Source organism: Esox lucius, chromosome 24 (genome assembly GCF_011004845.1).
Source record: "Esox lucius isolate fEsoLuc1 chromosome 24, fEsoLuc1.pri, whole genome shotgun sequence".
Classification (NCBI taxonomy): Eukaryota; Metazoa; Chordata; class Actinopteri; order Esociformes; family Esocidae; genus Esox; species Esox lucius.
The window spans coordinates 7,786,686-7,809,576 of NC_047592.1; the positions used below are offsets into that span (position 1 = coordinate 7,786,686).

At 42.2% G+C, this 22,891-nt stretch overlaps 1 protein-coding gene across 5 annotated transcripts in view; it reads left to right on the forward strand.

Moving 5' to 3' along the window:
- Positions 1-362: 362 nt before the first annotated feature.
- Positions 363-22,891, forward strand: part of pde5ab (phosphodiesterase 5A, cGMP-specific, b) — a 54,763-nt gene continuing 32,234 nt past the window's right edge. For 2 of the 5 annotated variants that reach the window (XM_010888039.5, XM_034290530.1), the window contains exon 1: positions 21,528-22,072. In XM_010888039.5, the coding sequence (XP_010886341.2) occupies positions 21,975-22,072 (98 nt within the window). In that variant the 5' untranslated portion in view covers positions 21,528-21,974. The other 3 variants (XM_034290531.1, XM_034290532.1, XM_034290533.1) reach the window with 3 other exon arrangements.

Sequence of the window (22,891 nt, forward strand, 5' to 3'; positions counted from 1 at the left end):
AGCTGAGGGGGAGGGGGAGGGGGAGGGGGAGAGAGAAGAAGGAGAGAGAGAGAAGTGGGAAAGAGTACAAGGAGGGGAGGGAGATGGGGACATCTAATGGAAGAGTGAGAGAAGAGAGAGGAGGTGGTGAGTGAGAATGGGGAGGGAGAAATTAGAGAGGAGCGAGGGAGAGAAAGAAAGAAAGGAGAGTGGAGGGATTGGGAGAGAAGAGAAGCAGGACAAGGGGAGAAAAGAGAGGGGGGAGAGGAAGGGAAAGAGTGTGATGAGAAGGCAAGAGAGAGGGAGTGAGTTAAAGGACAGACAGATAGGAGGAGGCAGGCCTGCAGGTCGGAGGGAGCGACCAGGGATCCCTCTCTCCATCCATCCCTCCCTCTCTCCATCCCTCCGTCCCCTCCATCCCTCCGTCCCTTCCGTCCCCTCTACTCCCAAAAAAGGGTATAAATAAACGTCCAGTACTCGCTGAGCTCTTGCCAGATAGGGGAAAAGTTGCACAGGGGAGAAGAGGGAAACAGAGGGAGGGAGAGTAAGAGAAGAGACGCTGTGTCAGAGGTTTTGTTGATCAGAAGGGAGAGGGAAGCGCTTCTCCACCATGGGGTGAGTACAGCAGTTATGACAACAGGGGAAGCCGTGTTCTTACAAATGGGTTTCAGATATATGCCGTAACCACCATTTGTGCGCAAGAGATTTTTATCGCCTCTCCCAGTGCTTTGGCTGTGTGTGTGTTTGTGTATGTGTAGTGTTTGTGTTTGTGTAGTGTGTGTGTGTGTGTGTATGTGTTCACGATTGCTCGTCACAGCAGCGCTGCTGAGTTATGGATATACTTCATGGGGTCAAGGGGCAGCTATAAACTAAGAACACGCTGTTCTCACCCAGAAACCATCGCTGGCATTTTGGAAAATGTGTTTACGCGTTTGAGCGTGGGTACGTGTCTGTTTGTGTGTGTGTGTGTGTGTGTGTGTGTGCGTCGTAAACTGTGTGCCATCAAGAGACAGACCAAGGAGTATAATTGACCATGTATAATGCAACAATCTCCTGATGTAATTGTCTCTGAGTCAAACCTTTACAGTGGTGTGGAAGAAACGCCAGGCAGACAAAAAAACAAATTAAGTGGCCCGCTGTGTTACGTAACCGGCCTGTCTAGTCTCTCCTCCTCTTCGACAGCTCTCGGCTCGCAATAACGTTCGTCTGAGGCGTGGGCCACTTTTTACGCGTTGCCCAGTACTCATCCATGGTAACTAATGTAAATAAACAGTGAAAATCGGCGGTGGCTCCTGGGAACGGGACTTTTCACGGTCAAATGCCGTCTTTCCCGAGGTCGTGGGAGACTGACGCCGTGGTGGATATTCCTCTAAAGAAGGGAAAACGTCTGTATTGTGTGGAATGAGGCAAACCTAGGGCATCACCACCTCTAACCTGTCAGAGCGGGCTACCCTGACTGGCCCAAACGACGTGAGGGCTGGAGCTTGTATGGGGGAATCTTGGGGCTTCGCTGACGGTCAGTTTCCTTCTCCACCATGGTTTAGCTCTGATGTTATCATTTACCTCGTTTCTCTCTCTCTCTCTCTTTCTCTCGTTCGCTCTCTGTCTGTCACATGGCTGGTTGCGTGTGCTCTGAAACCTCCCAGTTTTCAAAAGGTCAGGGACCTCCAGTCGAGATTGTTACATGAAGCCCTGGATGGCTTGGGTTTTCTCGGGGGAAGGGGTGTCCGTTTTGTGCAACGTCTCTGGCTCCACATCACGTGTTTTCTGCATGCCAGGAAAGATACCGCTACAATCCAGAGATTCTTTTTGAGTGAAGTTTTGGGGTGCTCCTCAGTGTGGGGATGGAGCCCAGTTATTCTGGCAGGGAAACGGGCGAAAACCTGTTGTGTTGAGTGTCTGAACCGAAGTTGTCGGTTGGGTTAACGAGAAGGACCCGGGTCGGAGGTGCGAGGGCAACGGACCCAGTGCTCCTTGTTTTAGGAAATGATCCCTGCGTCCCTGAAGGTTGGCTTGGGGTTTTACCAGATGATTAACCATGGGAATTTATTTGCAGTGGTCAGGTGCTAGAGGGGCTGGCTGGGGTTGGGAGGCTGAGGCTGGGGGAGGGAATGAGGGAGGGGCGAGGGGGGTCTGTCTGGGATTGGGAGGTGGGGGGACGGGACGAAGGAGGTGTTTGAATGTACATTTGTAAAGTTGTGCCAGGTTATGAGCGGTCCTGTGTGTTTATACACAGGTTAGTGGGAGTGTATCTAGCTTGTGGTAGCACAGCTTGGTTTTAGAGTGTGTGTGTGTGCGGCAGGGGGTTTAATGTAATGAGGATTTATGATTAAAGCAGGTCAAATAAAAGCACCTCCCCTGCTCTCTCTATCTCTCTCTCTCCTAACTGACTCTTCTGTCTTGGACACTCATTCTGTAAAGTCGTAGAGGACATTAACCCCTGACTACAGGCTCTGCCCGTTGTTACTCCCTCCTCACTAAGCACCATCACAGACGGCCTCAACTTCAACTGACAGTCCGCAGGTGCCTCCTGAGTCTGGACCAGCAGAAGTATTTGGGGGATTTTCGCATCGAATGTGGCGTAATCCTGCTGGCTTCATCTATGGGGTCAGATGTGCGAGTCTCGCAGCGCGAAAAATACCTCGAGCGATTTACCTCAGCGTTCTGACTATACGTGGTCTGATGTGTTACTCGCTAGAAGTCTAACGGTCTGCATTTGTTGGACCTCCTCTGGAAACATCTCGTAGGAAATCCATTTCTATATTCGTTGGTGCCCTCCGGGAGTTTTAATGCAGACTCGTCGTATCTCGACTGGTCCCGAAGGCTCTTTGACTGTATAAAGGGCTGAGTAAGCGAGTAATACACAGATCATAGTAATGTGAAGGTCAGAGTGGTGACGTCTGTGCAAAGCTCTGATCCTCATGTACGTCAGGGTTGTGTGTGAACTCTGGGACGTTCACCTTGCCTCTAACTCTGGGACGTTCACCTTGCGTCTAACTCTGGGACGTTCACCTTGCGTCTAACTCTGGGACGTTCACCTTGCGTCTCACTCTGGGACGTTCATCTTGCCTCTAACTCTGGGACGTTCACCTTGCGTCTAACTCTGGGACGTTCACCTTGCGTCTAACTCTGGGACGTTCACCTTGCGTCTCACTCTGGGACGTTCACCTTGCGTCTCACTCTGGGACGTTCGCCTTGCCTCTAACTCTGGGACGTTCACCTTGCGTCTCACTCTGGGACGTTCACCTTGCGTCTAACTCTGGGACGTTCACCTTGCGTCTAACTCTGGGACGTTCACCTTGCGTCTAACTCTGGGACGTTCACCTTGCGTCTAACTCTGGGACGTTCACCTTGCGTCTAACTCTGGGACGTTCACCTTGCGTCTAACTCTGGGACGTTCACCTTGCGTCTAACTCTGGGACGTTCACCTTGCGTCTAACCTTGGGAGGTTTCTTAAATGTCTAACCCAGGAAGTTAATCTTATGTCCAACTCAGGGAGGGACCATTTGTTACATGTGACCTTGGTTTTATACTTTTGATCCTTGGAATAATACGTATTTTGGACATGACTGCAGGAACAAGAGGCTAGGAAGACCAGAAGGAGATGGACCCAGACCATCGGCAGGGGGCCTGTGTGGTCGGGATATTCCGAGCCTCGCTGGAAAGTTATTACTTTATAATGGGAACATACAGTATAATCAGAAGGACATATGCTTTTCCTCACAGGGGGAATGACAGTGGTCCAGAGGGGAAATGAGAATGTAGAGTTAGAAGCTGATGCAAATCTAAGTTTCAGTATGCCTCTTGGGAGACCATGTCTCGTACACACACATGCATACCTTATATGCACAAACGCACACTAATGCACCAAGAACACCCTCTTTGCTAATGGAATGAGTTGTCAGTAATGTGGTGGCAGCGGACATATTCGTTGAGGTTTTGTGAGTCACAGATTCCCTCCGGGTGCAGAAGCCCAGTGACAGAGCCAAGTTCCCATTGTGTCTGTCCAAAATGTCCATTTCGGGACTGAATTTATTCCAAGTACCGCTCTCTCACAAAAACCCCCAATGACTTAGAAACTAGATCAGTAGAGGTGCTGTGGCCCAAGAAGATAAGAGGATGTAGTGAACAAACGTGGAAATATATCAATGGAAGACTGGAATGGAGGCAAACGGGGTAGACAGCTGTGTTGTGAAAATGCAATGAAGGGTGACAATTGATGTGGTTCACACCCTCCCTCCAAAGTCCTGCAAAGGCTGGACGAAGGCCCCAGACCAGATGAAAAAATCATGACCAACGTTTCAGGCTGTAAGTACAAAGTACTTGAGATTTGACTCAAGATGGAGCGTTACTGTACATGATTTAGTCCAGTCTGATAGCATGTAGGGTCACTGACGTTCTCCTGTCCCTGTCGGAGTCATATTAAATCCAGGACACGTTTCCGGTCCTGAGGTCAAGTGAAGTGCTTTCGCTCATCTGAGAGTTTACAGAATGCAAGGAAGAAAATTAAACGAAATGAATCTCTCTGAGTGGTTATGAATATACAAGGAGGAAACTGGAGGAAGATTGTGTGTTATCTAAATACGGCCTTCTCCATCTCCTGTCCTGAACTAGCCGGTTATGAAAATGTGTTGTCTTTGTCTGGTTTTGGTCTACCAGATGAAATAAAAAAAAGTTTTAAAGCCAATGCTGTAGCTTTCTATTTCAATGATATTCTATTTCAAACTAAATTGAGGACAAATATTTTGCTCATAGAAAGACAACTGTTGAGAATACTTCTTTGATTTAAACATTGGGGGCAAGTTTGTATATAAACTTGACATAAACCATAGGCTGAGTGGACAAATTTCAGCCTTTCTCAATCCAAACCAAAACTGTGTTTATCTACATTGGAAAAGTATCATTAGTACGCCAAAATAATAATACAAAATCATTAACATACTCTCTTCTTCTCTGTATCGGTATATATCTATAAATATATAAGTATTTCTCTCTCTCTCTCTGTGATACCTAACCAAACCTTAACCTAACATTTTAGTTTTCTAACCTTACCCCAGACCTTAACCCTAACCTTAACCCCTGTGCTGTGATACTTAACCTTAACCCTAACCTTAACCCCTGTGCTGTGATACCTAACCTTAACCCTAACCTTAACCCCAGTGCTGTGCTATGTGTATATATATATATATATATATATACACATATATTTCTTGTTTCTTTCTCTAGTTTACGCTCTCACTAAATGTGATTCACTCTGTCTTTCTCTCCCTCGCCTGTAATCCCCATCTTTGCCTTTACGTCTGTGCCAGTGCCCACTGCATGACAGTGCCAGCTAGTCCCCGGGCGTCAGGCTTCCTGACTATGTGTTCAGACAGACCTCCCGGGGCGCTGATGGATGCCCGGGAGCCTGTTCATCTCCGACACCAACTCTGGCAGCCGGGCGCCTAATTCCACACATTTATCACACGCCAACGGCAGGCCCCCGGAGTCCCAGGGCTCAGCGCACTGCCACTCACGTCAATGGGCTAATTCATTTAGGGTATAGCTGCAGCTACCTGCCTTCAGGCGATGCACCAGACGCCAAAGCCTGCTCTGAATCAATTCATTATCGTTTGACTTAAATTTGTGAGGAGTGGAGAAATGGAGTGTGGAGGATGATGGCTTGGTCTGTGTTGGGAGAATTGCAGGAAGTTGAGGGGGGGGGCGTATTTTACTCTTTCCTACATTGCTGCATGTTTCGGTATCATAACTAAAATGGAGATATTGATGATGAATGGAATGTTGGGGAAAATACTCCTCAGGGAAGGCATGAATACCACTTGGTTTGGATGTACATATTTCTTCCATTCTCTTGTTGCAACCTGGTCTCAGGGGAACACGTAGATTATTTTACGTAAATCGTATGTCATGTTACGTTACGTTAGGTTACATTACAATGGGCTACCAAAACATAATACATTACAAATTGGCTAAAATGTTACGAACGCTATAAAAAAATATAATATGTTACGAATGCCAGACAAACGTATCATATGTTATGAATGGTACGAAAACATGATATGTTACAAATGCTACTAAAAGGTATCGTACATTAGGAATTTGCAAAAAACATCCAAGCCGTGTTTCAAACTAGCAAAATTCAGCTCTGCAGGCAGGCATCCTACCCACTGCTCCACACAAGGATTATGGGTTTGGAGGGACAAGTAATGGCCTTTCCAAGGTTACTACAAAGTCATAAATGCATAAATAACGTTAGGTAACACAGCACTGGGGTTAATGTTAGGTAACACAGCACTGGGGTTAAGGTTAGGTATCACAGCACTGGGGTTAGGGTTAGAGTGTCTTGTCGACATCCGCGGATCTGTGGACAGTGCTCATTTGCACAAATATTTATAAAAATAGAATCGCCATAATCGTCCGATTTCAATGGTATATTATTTGTAGCCACTTTCTTGAAGCGTTCCGTGTATAATTTGGGTTGTCTGTGTGTTGTTTGGGTTGCTATGGGAACTTTTCACTAGGCAATGACATTGACCATGCATCTTAGAAAGACTAATGTGTAGACAAGAATAGGGATTATAAGGGTGTACATTACTATATATGATGTTTTGATTATAAATATGATATAAAAAGAAAAATGTAGTCAACACAGGGGGTTAGGGTTAAGTGTTAGGTGGGGGTGTTCTTGAGTTTTTGGGAAGAATTTGGTCATTTTACTGAGTTTATAAATTATATAAGTCCAAACGTAACTAGCGATCTAGCGCCGTTTTGCGTCATTACACCCCAAAAGAAGTGATATAAAATAATTATTTCTCATTTTATTGTGTTTTATTTCTAGGTAGAAGAACCATTTTTTGGGGGTGCCTATATTGTTTACCTTCTATTATTTTATTTCTTCATTATTTTCATCCCAATACAGTGTAATTTGATAGTAAAGGCATAAAAATATGAGGGAATACCACTGACACAAAACTTTATGATGCTTTCAAAAAAAAATACATTATGCTGAATGGCAGAAACGTTTACCGAAAAATATTTTTTTGCCTTTCCAATAGATGAGTTTTTAAAATGGTGACCCAGAAGTCTGTTTTTATGTGTTTTTATTGTAGCCAAGGGGGTTGTGATAACCAGGATACATCATAATAGGTTGTATCTGTTACAGAAATGAATCTAGGACCCAAAATGTCCAAGTAGTGAAATCCGGCCGAAATCCCCACCGACCACTTAGGATTAAGGTCTGGGGTAAGGTTAGAAAAAAAACGTTAGGTTAAGGTTTGGTTAGGTATCACGGCGCTGGGGTTAAGGTTAGGATTTGGGTTAAGCTTAAGTATCACGGCACTGGGGTAAGGTTAGGGTTAAGATTTGGGTTAGGGTTAGAGAGAAAATTACTTGAACATACTGACCTTGTAACACCACTACTCACTACCTGTATCAGTAAATTCATAGTTGGAGCAGTGGGCAGTGCACCTGTCTGAGGAGCTGCAGGATGTGTGTTCAAAACTGTTCCAGCCAATAAAAAATACAAATCTGGAAATAATCTGACAAATTCGTCTGTCAAATATTTACATAAAATAGTCTATGTATTCCCCTGAGACCGGGTTGCAACCACTCTCTTTCTCTCTCCCTCTCTTATCAAATGTTTCTGTTTCAAAGTGGGAAACTATGTTTTCCAGATGTTCATTTGTCTTGTATTACGTTTTGATAATGTCGTAATTTTGTCTTGTGCATGGACTTCTCCCAGCGTTGGATTACTGATTACTGCCCTGCAGCGATGTAAAATGTGTCTTGTTTGAACAACCGGCTTTAATGACCGAAGTTCAGCCACTGTCAGGGAGTCAACGGTTTAGTGGTCCCTTCCAGCACCTTTTACTGTCAGATAATACTGCAATCTTGCCACATGGGGGTAGTGGTGCTGGAGGACTGGTTAGAAACACACATTATTAGTGCTTAGATAAATCAGGGCACAGCAGAGACTTCCAGCAATCTGTTCCCAGAAGGCCTCGCAAAGCCCCCTGATCCCACAAGATTACCTTAAACACTGTGCAGCATTTCATTTAAGCTTGCTTGATCGGGTGGGTTTGCGTGGCTCAGGCCAAACGCCAGTGGAAATCAATGTTAATTAATATATCATTGTTTTCTATAATCTTGAGTTATTTTGAGTAAAATAATGGACATTTTCCGTCAGGGGTGATTGGCTGTAGTCGGGGGTGTATAATTAGGGGAGACGGGGGGGGGTCATTACCCCCCAATATTACAGACAGGTCAGTCTGACTCCCCTGGAAAAGCGTGAAAATCCTGGGATTCATTGACCCCGACCACCTGCAATATAAAATACTGTAGTAGGCTGATTTAGGCCTATAGGTATCCCAAATAAAAAAAGACTCTCAGGTAAATCCACCTGCCGTCTACTGCGTTGCGCATTGTAAGGGACAGTATAGATCTATGTATTCCTCCAGTCAAATGCTTGTGTAGATTGTAAGTTCTCTGCACGTAGACGTTCTGATGTAGTTTTTGTTGAGGTGTCAACACTAGTTTGCGCTGGCTTGCAAAATGATCCGTCATCTTCCTTCACACTAGACCAATTACATAACGACTGTACCCACAATGCATCTGACTCTAGCTAGGTTTTACTAAGATCAGTTGGTCGTGTTGATCTGTGCAACCCTTTATGAAGGCTCTTAATCGTGCTGTAGGCTTAGTCGTTGACACTGTTCTTTATCAAGTCATCATCCGATCCCTCCTCCCAGAGGTCTGTAATTAGCTGCAGATGTGTCCTTCATGATTTGCGTCGCGGTGTCTTCTGAGATTTTCACAACGATGACAAATTGGGCATAATCATGTCGCTGAAATGCCTCTAACTGTCTATTCATGAACCAACAAGGAGAAGACTGGAAAGTCTGCAGAACCAACACTTCTAACCCCCAGTTGCCAGGCAACTAACGATTCTCCTACAACTTTCTAATCCACCTCAGGTGCGCCTGGGGAAATGAAGTCAAGAACCTGAGTTACTGGATGCGAATCATTAAAAGACAATTGAGGTTCAGACTTTATTTTCCTGTTTTTTTTTTTTTTTTGGGGGGGGGGGGGGGGGTTCTTTCACATCTATGATTCCAAAACGGAGTATATCAGTACAATTTTTTTTCAATATATACGAGTGATGTTAGGGTTTTCTAAGGAGTAGGCCTATTGAATTCAACTGGGTAGGCTACAGGGCTACCTTGAAGTTGGAACTGTTTTTTAAACATGTAAGTTGTTTTATGAACTAAGTTTGTTCTTTAAGAAGTAAACAAAAACTAAGCGAAAACACATTTTTATTGACTGTAATTTATGCATTTCTCTGCCTCGGGGAACCCATTGTCTGAATTTGTTCAGGACCTGCCTGTGTTGCATGCCTGCTGGCATTGTAGGACGTACACGCAGTCCTCCCCGGATGGGCTTTACACAATCCCATAAATTAAGTGGGTAAGCAGTCCCTTATACTGTTGATATGAAGACGCTCGGGTGTAGTCAACAATCATTTTGAACGGTTTGTAAACACCTTTCAGGATGGTGACAGTCGTGGGACGACACGTTGACGATACCTGAGTATATTAATTTCTCCCAGGAATATATGGAAGGTACCAGAATTGTCGGCCATTTTGGTTATTAGCCTGTTGGAATGTATGGTAACTAAGTAGTCAGTTCAAAAGTGGATAGACAACATAGGTAGATATGAAATTGCATAATTAATCATTATTAATTCATGAATCCTAATTAATTCATTATCTAATTAAAGGCTATTTATTGCGACGCCTGCGTGTTAAATGCAAAGTATGTTCAGTTAGTTGCAGGGTGACATTTATAATAATGTTGTACAACTTTGTCATTTAATATATACTATTTCACCATATTTTACAAAACAACAAGGCAACCCAGAGGACCAGAGACCATAACGGACCCCTCTGAAAAGAAAAACTGAATTGAGTGTCTCTTCTTTTTAATGTCTAATGAGCAGCCTATATCAAGGGTAGGCCAATACATCTCTGGACCTCAAAGCCACTTCCCCTCCATTTGTCCATTGCAACCTCCTAACCAGGGACTTAGCCTCCTATCTCATCATTAATTCAACCCACCTGTTGTCCCAGGTCTAAAAATTCCCTGATTAGGGGGTTACAATAAAAACATGGGGTGAAACTGTCTTTGAGGTCCAAAGTTGAATACTCCTGGCCTATATCCTGCTGTGTTACATCTCTATATTAACAGCCTAGGACCAAGCTTGCTGAAGGCTAACTCAGTGTTTATTAACGCAACAACATTTGATTGGAACAAGGCTTAGGGATAAAGAGTCCTCTGAGAAACTAGGAAGGGAATATGTGTCTTCGCCACTTCTGTCCTGAACCATACAGAGAGACATGATGTCTTCGCCACTTCTGTCCTGAACCATACAGAGAGACATGATGTCTTTACCACTTCTGTCCTGAACCATATTGAGAGACATGATGTCTTTACCACTTCTGTCCTGAACCATATTGAGGGACATGATGTCTTTACCACTTCTGTCCTGAACCATACAGAGAGACATGATGTCTTCGCCACTTCTGTCCTGAACCATACAGAGAGACATGATGTCTTCGCCACTTCTGTCCTGAATCATACAGAGAGACATGATGTCTTTACCACTTCTGTCCTGAACCATATTGAGAGACATGATGTCTTTACCACTTCTGTCCTGAACCATATTGAGGGACATGATGTCTTTACCACTTCTGTCCTGAACCATACAGAGAGACATGATGTCTTCACCACTTCTGTCCTGAACCATATAGAGAGACATGATGTCTTCACCACTTCTGTCCTGAACCATACAGAGAGACATGATGTCTTTACCACTTCTGTCCTGAACCATACAGAGAGACATGATGTCTTTACCTCTTCTGTCCTGAACCATACAGAGAGACATGATGTCTTCGCCACTTCTGTCCTGAACCATACAGAGAGACATGATGTCTTTACCACTTCTGTCCTGAACCATACAGAGAGACATGATGTCTTTACCACTTCTGTCCTGAACCATATTGAGAGACATGATGTCTTCGCCACTTCTGTCCTGAACCATATTGAGAGACATGATGTCTTTACCACTTCTGTCCTGAACCATACAGAGAGACATGATGTCTTCACCACTTCTGTCCTGAACCATACAGAGAGACATGATGTCTTCACCACTTCTGTCCTGAACCATACAGAGAGACATGATGTCTTTACCACTTCTGTCCTGAACCATACAGAGAGACATGATGTCTTTACCTCTTCTGTCCTGAACCATACAGAGAGACATGATGTCTTCACCACTTCTGTCCTGAACCATACAGAGAGACATGATGTCTTCACCACTTCTGTCCTGAACCATACAGAGAGACATGATGTCTTTACCACTTCTGTCCTGAACCATACAGAGAAACATGATGTCTTTACCACTTCTGTCCTGAACCATACAGAGAAAGTCTCTAACAGCCCTGAGGACTTGCACTTAGGTTGCCTCTCTGGTGAGCAGTGCATTGTGGGTTTGCGTGTGTAATGTCCCCAGGCCAGGCTCCGATCGTGACGGGTTATCTAACCCTAATCTGAGTTTTTCCAGGCTTTTGTTCTTTTTTTTGTGTAACTTTCCACCTTCCTACTTTTCCACAGGCTTGCACATGTATGCTTGAATGGACTCACGTGCTCATACAGGCAATTGTGTACATGCACATGCATGGATACACACTCAATCACTCATGAAGAGTTCAAGAATAGCAGTCATCTCATTTTGAAATGTTATCCGCTGTTTATTTATGTCTGGGGAATTGTCAAAGTCAGTGGCATGATCAGATTTAGTGCATGCAAAGGGAAACAAAAATCTTTGTTTTATAAATGCTCATTTGTTGGACTGAAGTCTCCCCAGTTGACTCTGTGGGCCTCCTAAACGCATGTTTTGTACACACTTAACACACTTAACAAACATAACATAACACAACACAACCTTAACCTCCAGGTCTGGTAACCATCAACCTTAACCTCCAGGTCTAGTAACCATCAACCTTAACCTCCAGGTCTGGTAACCATCAACCTTAAACTCCAGGTCTAGTAACCATCAACCTTAACCTCCAGGTCTGGTAACCATTGACCTTAACCTCCAGGTCTGGTAACCATTGACCTTAACCTCCAGGTCTAGTAACCATCAACATTAACCTCTAGGTCTGGTAACCATCAACCTTAACCTCCAGGTCTGGTAACCATTAACCTTAACCTCTATATCTATTGAACATCCGAGAAACAGTATGAAACAGTATGATACATTGTGTTCATCAGTGGATTGAACATGAAAAGTTTCAGTCATACATTACAGTGTGTGTGTGTGTGTGTGTGTGTGTGTGTGTGCGTGTGCGTGTGTTAGCGTGTGTGAAGTGTCTGATGAGTAGCTCTTGTGGAGCTAATTAAGTGTGTTCCGGTGATTGAGACCATGCATGAAGAGGCTCTGTAATCAACCAACACATTCACTAATCAACTCACACCAGCACAGAGAATACTTTCCAGCACTCTGACTCTAAGAGAAACTATACTATATGTTGGAACTTCTCTGACCATGACATAACATTCTAATTTGGAGTCTTTCTCTGTATATTTTTATACACTGGAGCCAAGATGGTGCTGGTTAAAATGTGAAGGCTCAGAGTGGGTTTGGGTTAACATCTGACTGTCTGTGAGGCCCTACAGCCCGTCTCTCGTCAACAGAACCAGGGTGACCCGGAGGACTGATGGGGCATCCGGGTCCACTTCTGTTTCCATTACGCCCCATTGAGTCCTCACGCATCCATTCGCTGTACTCCCAAACATCTGTCCATTATGGACACATACAGGTGCTGGTCATAAAATTAGAATATCATCAAAAAGTTGATTTATTTCAGTAATTCCATTCAAAAAGTGAAACTTGTATAATGCATACATTCATTCCACACAGACTGATATATTTCAAGTGTTTATTTCTTTTAATTTTTATGTTTATAACTGACAACTAATGAAAACCGTAAATTCAGTATCTCAGAAAATTTGAATATTGTAAAAAGGTTCAATATTGAAGACACCTGGTGCCACACTCTAATCAGTTAATTAACCCAAAACACCTGCAAAGGCCTTTAAATGGTCTCTCAGTCTAGTTCTGTAGGCAACAAAATCATGGGGAAGACTGCTGACTTGATAGCTGTCCAAAAGACGACCATTGACACTTTGCACAAGGAGGGCAAGACACAAAAGGTCATAGCTAAAGAGGCTGGCTGTTCACAGAGCTCTGTGTCCAAGTACATTAATAGAGAGGCGAAGGGAAGGAAAAGATGTACAAGCAATAGGGATAACCGCACCCTGGAGAGGGTTGTGAAACAAAACCCATTCAAAAATGTGGGGGAGATTCACAAAGAGTGGACTGCAGCTGTAGTTAGTGATTCAAGAACCACCACGCACAGACATATGCAAGACATGGGTTTCAGCTGTCGCATTCCTTGTGTCAAACCACTCTTGAACAAGACACAGCGTCAGAAGCGTCTCGCCTGGGCTAAAGACAAAAAGGACTTATTCAGTATAATTCTGTATGAGGCAGTATTACCATATGATATAGTATGATTTGGTATGAGGCAGTATTACTGTGTGATTCAGTATAATTTTGTATGAGGCAGTATTACTGCATGATGCTGTATTAATCTAGATATGATTCTGTATGAGGCAGTATTACAATATGATATTGTATGATTCTGTACAAGACAGTATTACTGTATGATTCTGTATGAGGCAGTATTACCATATGATATTGTATGATTCTGTACGAGACAGTATTACTGTATAATTCTATATGAGGAAGTATTAAAGCATGATACTGAATGATGCAGTATTACAGTATGATGCAATATTACAGTATGATGTAATATTACAGTGTGATGCAGTATTACAGTAAGATGCAGTATTACAGTATGATGCTGTTTTACAATATGATGTAATATTACAGTATGATGCAGTGTGATGCTGTATGAATCCAAATATGATACAGTATGATGCTGTTTTACAGTATGATGTAATATTATAGTATGATGCAGTATTACAGTGTGATGTAATATTACAGTATGATGCTGTTTTACAGTATGATGTAATATTACAGTATGATGCAGTGTGATGCTGTATGAATCCAAAAATGATACAGTATGATGCAGTATTACAATGTGATGCGGTGTGATGCTGTATGAAGCTAAATATGATACCCTATGATGCATTATTAATAGTTATTATTCTTCCGTTATATACTGTAGGGAATTCTTCCCTGATTGTCTAACAGAGGATGATAGATTCCAGGTTGGTAGGGCCCTTGTGAGTTTGAGTATATCTTTACTTAGTTTTATCCAACTTTATAAGGATGGAATTGGTAATAAATTAGGTTGGTAATTGGAATGTCTGACAGGAATCCTTCAAGTTGCGAAACAAAGTATACTGAGTGCATTCCCAGACATTGTTTATTTCAAAGAAGCAAATTCTTCTGGTTAGCATATAAATGGAAAGTATAATTCATAAAAAATCACTGGTTGAAATACATACTTTAAAACACACAATTTATGCACATGTGTCTGATACAATGAAAACATTCTCTATTGGCATACTATATACTGTGGCTTTTGAAAAGTATTCAGACCCCTTCACTTTCTCCACATTTTCTTGTGTGTAGACTGAATTTATAATTGATGATCTTATGCCCCACAATGACAGTGAAATTTACGTTTTTTCAATAATGTGTTGTCATCTATTGAAAATAAATATATACGTACGAATGCTCCCTGTCAGTTCTGAAATGTGAATTTTAGCTGCACTTTTTATCACAGCCTAATAGGATAGTAAAAAGTGTTGAACATTATCCTGAAGAGTAACAGGATATCATTTGAACTTGGTAATAAAATGGGTTTAAACCTCACAGTTTTAGCCAATGTTTCTAGAGGTTAGCACGGGTGTTGATTCGGGTATAAATGTTTACATCTTTACTACTAGTCGTAGGTGAATTCACTTGGAGCAGAAGTCACTTTAGTCATTTATTTGGTTTCTCATGCACGTCCTGTCTCGTATTGACACACTGCAGTGGTAGACAGGCTAGTTGTTACTGCGGCAGGTGTTCTGAGAAATCCAACACAACAATCACCCTGGAATATTAAAATGCTCATCAGTACGCGAAGAGGTGTGTCCGTGAGTGTGTCTGCTCTGCTTTAAATGCGATGCAAATGTATTGAAATGAGATGCCGAGTTGCCCCTCGCTCGTAATTTTGCCTCGAAGTGTTGCAGGCAGCAATTATGAAATCACTCAGGAAGAACTTGGTCTGGCAGAAAGGGGACACCATGCTCACCCGCCCCCTGTGGCTTCGTCCTGGTTTGTTTATCTAGGCAGGACACGCACACGCCTGCGTGCACACACGACCGCGCACCCACTCTTCCACCCACACGGAACACGCACACACACCAAACAGGCACGCACTGCAAACAGGGCACACACGCAAACGGGCGAGCGGTCACATGCACACCGTGCCAACTTCCAATAGGTCAGAAAGTGACAGACAGAAAGGCGGTGTAATAACTATTTTTCAATTCGAAACCATTGGAAAACAAGGGTCAACTTTGTTTTCTAAGGTTCTTTGTGGAAAGCGAGATTCGTTTGAGCGCCAACGCTCAGCCGGAGAATAAAAGACAGAGGCGAACCATGATTGATATTACACGACAAGTGGAAATGTGCTCTTTTTGACTGAGTGCACTTCCAGGAAGCTCAGGAAATTGCTTTCTTTTAGTTTGGAACAACTTAGTGACCCCCCCAGTCTTCCACTGTAAACACGGTTCCATGCAACGGTGGATGGTTTTAGAACATTGGGAACCGGGTTCCATTTGAAACACACCAGGCCCCTATGCTCTTTGGCACAGACAGGCAGTAGGTCTTCTTGTTCAGTTAGGGGTTCATCCCAGAGAACAAACCGGGCCACAAACTCTTTTTTTTTTTCCTCGTCCAATTTGATTAACTCCCGGCAATGACCGCGTGCACTGTCCGGACTGACGAACAACAGAGATGGTTCTGTGCTTTGTCAAACATGAATAGGCAGCACGGATTGGAGTGCCTGGCAATGTTGTCTGCTTGCACACAAACTGACCTGCACAGGAAGAGGTCTTCTAGTGTTCTCAGTTATTTTCAGTTATGTAGTCAGGTTTAATAGTTGACTGAGAACCAAAACTCACTTTTAATGACAGCCTGGCCAAAGGTGAGACACAACAGCACACAGAACAACCTAAGACATATAAATGAATGCATGTGTTACAATAAACACTGTATAGAAGGAAAATAAATGATAAATGTAACGAATACACTAACAGTAAATGACGGCTGGACACATTGATTTTGTGGGATTAAGTGGGTGGCTTTCAGTGGGGCTTTTCTAAGAAGGTATTTCACACATTATTCAAGTCCCTGGCAGCAGCCTGCGGTGTTACTGCAACATTTGAAAAGCCCTGCGGTATGAAACGTGAAATTGGACAGTCTAACGCTATACTTGACAAAATATTTCTGTACAGTGCTAATTCCCTGGCTAATCACAAAACAGACCAATGTGGCGGCCTTGAGGAAAGAAAATGGGCTGATTTCTAGACCCAGTGAACCCCTGTTCGGCGCTAAAGTAGAGCCCGTTACGTTTTGTCTCAAGACAGACACGGCTGTACTGAATGGCTCCACTGAAAAGGCCCTGCTGGGCATAGTGCCACTGACGAGGAGTTAAGAATGAGTAGAGGGTTCCCACAGACCGATCGTGTGTGTGTGTGTTGGTGTGGGGGGGGGCATGTTACAGCTCACAGTGGGAAAAGGTAGCTCTGGGGATTGTTTGCGACACGGCTGCGTTGCGTGTGGTGGAGAGGCTGCACTCGAGCCTCGCTTCCACGATGGAAGTGTACATCTGTGGAACAGTTTACAGCTGTGTGGTTATCTCTCGGAGTGTGGTTATCTCTCGGAGTGTGGTTATCTCTCGGAGTGTGGTTATCTCTCAGAGCGTGGTTATCTCTTGGAGTGTGGTTATCTCTCAGAGCGTGGTTATCTCTCGGAGTGTGGTTATCTCTCAGAGCGTGGTTATCTCTCGGAGTGTGGTTATCTCTCGGAGTGTGGTTATCTCTCGGAGTGTGGTTATCTCTCAGAGCGTGGTTATCTCTCGGAGTGTGGTTATCTCTCAGAGTGTGGTTATCTCTCGGAGTGTGGTTATCTCTCAGAGCGTGGTTATCTCTCGGAGTGTGGTTATCTCTCAGAGCGTGGTTATCTCTCGGAGTGTGGTTATCTCTCGGAGCATGGTTATCTCTCGGAGTGTGGTTATCTCTCGGAGTGTGGTTATCTCTCGGAGCGTGGTTATCTCTCGGAGTGTGGTTATCTCTCTGAGTGTGATTATCTCTTGGAGTGTGGTTATCTCTCGGAGTACGACTTGGGGATGTGTTTACAGAAGGGCTGCTGGAATTATACAGCGGAGCGTGGGAGTGTTGTTTGACATGACCGTGACTCCAGCCTGTTTCTGTTTATCTACTGAGAGACTACACCTGGGACACAGTGTTTGTTTGGGGGACACAGAATTGCACACACACAGAGACACATCAAACCATGGACACACACAAGGGTACGCGCCCAGACACATACAGTACCCACACACAGACCTACACTGGTCATTAATGCACACACACACACTTCTGGCAGAAAATACAACCAACACACTCGCAGAAAGCTTTCAGGCTCTCAAGGTTTTTTTTTTTTTTTTTCTCAAGGTCTTCACAAAGTGGTTTTCGCTTTGTCTGCTAGAAAAACTGAGTGAGAACAGACATGTTGAGTCTTGACCAACCCAGATATAAAACACTGTGAGAGGAGTGCCTGTGTGAGTGTGTGCGCATATGTTATGTGTGTGGGTTAATGCACATATGTGCGTTAGTTTGGAGCAAGGCTGCCACAATCAGAGAGGCCTAATGTGCTGGTCTGCCCAGACTTTTATTCTAGGGGGCCGGGGGAGTTCCCTTATGCCGGGGGGGTGGGGGGAGTGGTCTTGTGAGACAAGGGACACCATCTGTTGGGTAAGGTGACACCATGGTATCAGCTGCCCCATTGGCTAAACACTAGAGACACACTGTATCTCAAGTGTCAGGGCCAATGAATTGTCAAACTGGGGGCCATTACTATTCATCAATGGAGTGGGGGAGGGTGACAGGGGCAATAGAGTGCAATGGAGTATGTTTTTGATAAACTGAGTGATTGACAGGGCACTCTTGATGTCCTGTGTACATCAAGTGTTGCAGAGTAACTTCTGATTTGTGATTACTTGAACATTCATTACATCAGTCAGCTTACATCAATTACCTCTGTTCATATTATGTAAAGATGTCTGTCGTCCTTGATATGGAGAAATATGATAATGTATGCACCATCAGTGACTTCGGTAACTGTTAAATAACCTTGCCTTGTTCCACATTAAATTTAATTCCAAACTGGATTAAAAATGACAATCACAGATGTTATCACTTGTCAACAGTCCTGACCAAATATTATGCATGGGGAAAGTGGAAAAAATATGATTTACACCCCACCACTAAAAAAATCCTATTACATTACATAGGTATTCAACTTCATTCAGTACATGTTAGAAACACCTTTGGCATTAATTGCGGCCATTAGGTTGATATCTAAGGGATTTGCACACTTTACATATATGCTCATCATTATCACAGCCCATAAAAAGTGTGACAGTTTTAAAATGGTCCTGACCAGTATCTTCCCACTCAACCGCAACTGAGTTAGAGATCATCTGTGCAGTGACAGCTTGAAAAAAAATTGTATTATCTTTGAAAAAAATAATAATATGAGTCTGCCTTAAAAAAAGGTTTTGCCATTTTCTTTGTGACACACTGGAAAACATCCCTGCTGTTTTATGGTTGAATATGTGCTTGAAATAAAATAAAGTACATTTTCCACTTCCCATTTGTAATTAATCTTTCAGATTAGGTATAACTATACACATTAAAGCATTTATAAAGGATAAGAAAATAGTTTATTGATTATGTAATAATCATTACTCCAAATGCTTAAAGTTCCTGATAAAACATTTCTGAATTAATTACGTGCCCAGTGGAATTTCTCACAAAAAGATGGACATGCCATTTCCAGACATTCCCGCAGGACCAGATGTTCCTTAAGGCCTCAAAGCAGTGGTCAATGACAAAAGACAGGATGTTAATGCAAATACATACAAACTTTTATTCATGAAAAAGTTTTCTGAGAGTTTTGGCTGTTTTCTTTTCTTTCTTTAGAGAGGTAGGAGACTTCAAAAACCAGAACTTTCAACAAATGAGTGTTTAAATAACCTAGATTTTAAATGAGGCACCACCACAACACATAATAGTAAATTGTTTATTGTGACACACATTAATTAAACAATATGTTTTTAATGGATTTACACATGGTTATCAAATACTTTACACATTTTTTATAAATAATTAAATTACTAGGTTACTAATATTTACAAATGAGGAAGTAACGATAAATAAATGATTCATAAAAAATAAAAATAAATTACAAAATGCTTTTATGTGCAGCTAATATAAAGTACTACCAATTTGTGAATAATGATCAGTTTGACTTTAGGATATTTTTTGTGGATTAGTGACTGTAAAAAGGACTATGGCATACATGGAGATATAGAGCAGAGATATGTTTTTCACAGAAAAGAAAAAATATTTATATTATATATTTGGGTCTTTAACTGTGTTGTTGAAAATGGTCTTTGGATTCACTTTCACATCATTTTTTTTTTAAAAATATAATATATATATATAGTAACTTTCACATTCTCAGATTAGGCTACAAGAGATAGCATAGTCTGATTATGTTGCTTTAATAGTTAAAAACAATGCTCAGTCAATTGAAAATCTGCACTTTATTTAAAGTCAACTGGCTGTCTGTAGAGGAAAGAAAAGAATTGAGCAAAATAAATCTAGTTCAGATCTATTTTTTTTTATACAGGGTTTGCTAGCTACTTTTGCAAGGAGGGCTACTACTTAACAAGGCTGCTGTGCAGCAAGTTCACTGGTGTAAATAATGTAGTCAACAGCTGATTTAGTTAGCAAGCCAACCAACCACACCAAATGTTTTTGAATACCACTGATATAGAATATGAATTAAGGTCCAGATGACAGAACTACAAACATAAATACTACCTAGACAATGTTGTCCTAGAACAAACAAATGATTACACCAACCTCAGCGCAAACATCAACACAACAGTTAATATGAACAACGCTGTAAAATCCCAATCTGATTCACGTTTGTTAAAAAACACATTGTCCTTTATGGCTGTAACGTTCACATAACTGATTAAACAGCCAATGCAAACTCTGCACGACAAATTTAAATGAAGTATGCTTAGAGCACAATACAAAAAGTATTGATAACAGCTGTAAATTCTACACCCACCTAAAGCAAGAGATTCTGAAATCATTTATAACAGAGACGTCTACAGAGATGACCCAGGAGAACTGCCTTCCAAACCAGCTGGTCATGGGGCTTTCTTCACAAATCCAAACAGACCTCACAGAGCCCCAGGAGAACAAAATAGTTATATCCCACCACATCATAAGAAACCGAAATGAAAATAAATGATTTGACTCACTTGAAAGAGTCAAGCAAAGAAAAGGGAATTAGAACTTTGTCTTACCCTAAACAAAGAGTTTGCTGTAACAGAATACTTGACCACTGTGACAGACCCAACATTAAGAAAAACCTTGACTATGTGCAGAGACAGTGAGCAAAGCCTTGCTATAAAGTGAAGCCACCAGGCAGACTTGGCTCTAGAGAGAAGTCTATGTGTACACTGTCCAGAAAATTAGGTGGAAACTGAGCTGCACTTCCTAACCTCCTGCAACATTTACTAAAAGGTGGCACTGTTTAGAATCCTGCCTCTTAACGTTTACATTACTGAAATTAAACATTAACATGACTTGTCTCCTCCTCCCCCCTTATCAAACGAAACCGGAATTATATTAGCTAGTCCAGGGTGTTTTAGATGTTTGGACAGCACTGCAAGTGACTAAAGTGAGTATGTGGAGAAGACAAGTCAATGCAAACTGATAGATGAACTGCCAAGAAAGTTTCAGTAGGAAATATATTAGGCACTCACAAACATTTTGTTGAACAAAATATTTGAAACATTAGCTAAAAACATTAACTGCAAGTATATTTTGGTCATTTACGCTTCTATTGTAAATATCTTACAAATGGCCCCTTTAAATAATGTTTAATTAAATGATAATAAAAAGTAGGACCTCATTAGAAATACATGTTTATTTCAGATCATACAGATTCACAAAGAATTTGAAATAAAATCAAACATTTATAAACTCCTGTATCTGTCAGGTAAAATAATAGCAATAAGATGAGTGACCCATGGTCATAAGACGAATCACAAATAGCATTGAAAACAAATCAATATTTATCCCTTTATTTTCCCTTGTCATTTATAATATTTGCACACTTTTACCCACTGCACATAGGTAATATACAATTTAAAAGGCGTTTATCTTTTCGAAACAACTTTAATTTATGATAGTTTCTTTGTGTCTTTCTATTTCTTTGGCACGCTAAACAAATCTCACGCAGTTTACATGGAAATGGGACTGACAGAGGTATAACATAAGATCGACAAAAACAGAGATACAGATACAGAGAATGAGAGAGAGAGAGAGAGAGAGAGAGAGAGAGAGAGAAAGAGAGAGAAGGAGGATGTTGCTACGCAAAGGCAAGCCTTGCCGAATGCTGTACCCACACGCGCTCACAATGTAGAAAGCGCTGGTTTGAAAACAGGCAACTATCACACTGCTTACAAGTGCCTGACATTATTTGCTTCCATCTTTGGACTGTTCGTGGTCATTTAATTATTGGAGGAATTTTGACATTAACTATCAGCATGGAGGGCTGCTTTCCCCTAGAAAGCGAAAGGATGGAAGCTTGGCTTGACGACCACTTGGAGTTCGCTCACACCTACTTTGTCAGGAAGGCTTCAAGGTAAGCGCGAAGTGAGACTGACGTAGTAATACTGATTAATTGTAGGCCCTATTTCTGCAAGTGGGATAGTTCTGTTTCCGATACATCCTCACTGTCCCTTCTGTTGGCAATTTGGACGTGTTCCGTGAATTAAAAAGCTTTCGGTAGCCTATCTTACCTGCTTGGGTTGTTTCTGTCAACGTATAACAACATGGTAGCAAACCGGACAGCACAAGGTAGGGGGATTTAAACTATGATCACATACTACTACTCAATGTCCAGCTGTATCCAGCGTTTTCACAGCAGTTCATTGACATGTATTAATTCGCCGTACCATCTGCTCTATAATTAGTTACCATTCACGGAATAGCGAAAGAAATGAGAGCGAAAGTCTAATCATTAACCTTTATTGGTTGATTGTTTTCCATTCTGTTACAACACGCGGATTAAATCTAAAGTAAGCGCACGAAGTAATTTTAAGTTCTGCAAAATGCGTTTTGTTCTATTTCCAGACATTTGGTGGACTACAGAATTCTTTTTTTTTTTACTTCATCATAAGAATGTCATATGACATTTGCGGAAATTGCAGAGGTTTTCAAGACTACGGTGGTATCTAACACAGGTCACTATCAAAAGGACAATATGTTCAATCAGTATGTGCTATATTTGATATCACAGGGGGATTCTTGGAGGAGATACCTGTTTTAGCTTTGCTGACTTAACTGTCAATGCGGGCTGGTGCGTTTGGCTGCGCAACTCGGTTCTAGTTTGTCACAGAAAAATAGGTTATGACATAGCCTACTATTTGCATTCGAGTTGTCTAGCAAGAATGAACGTGGG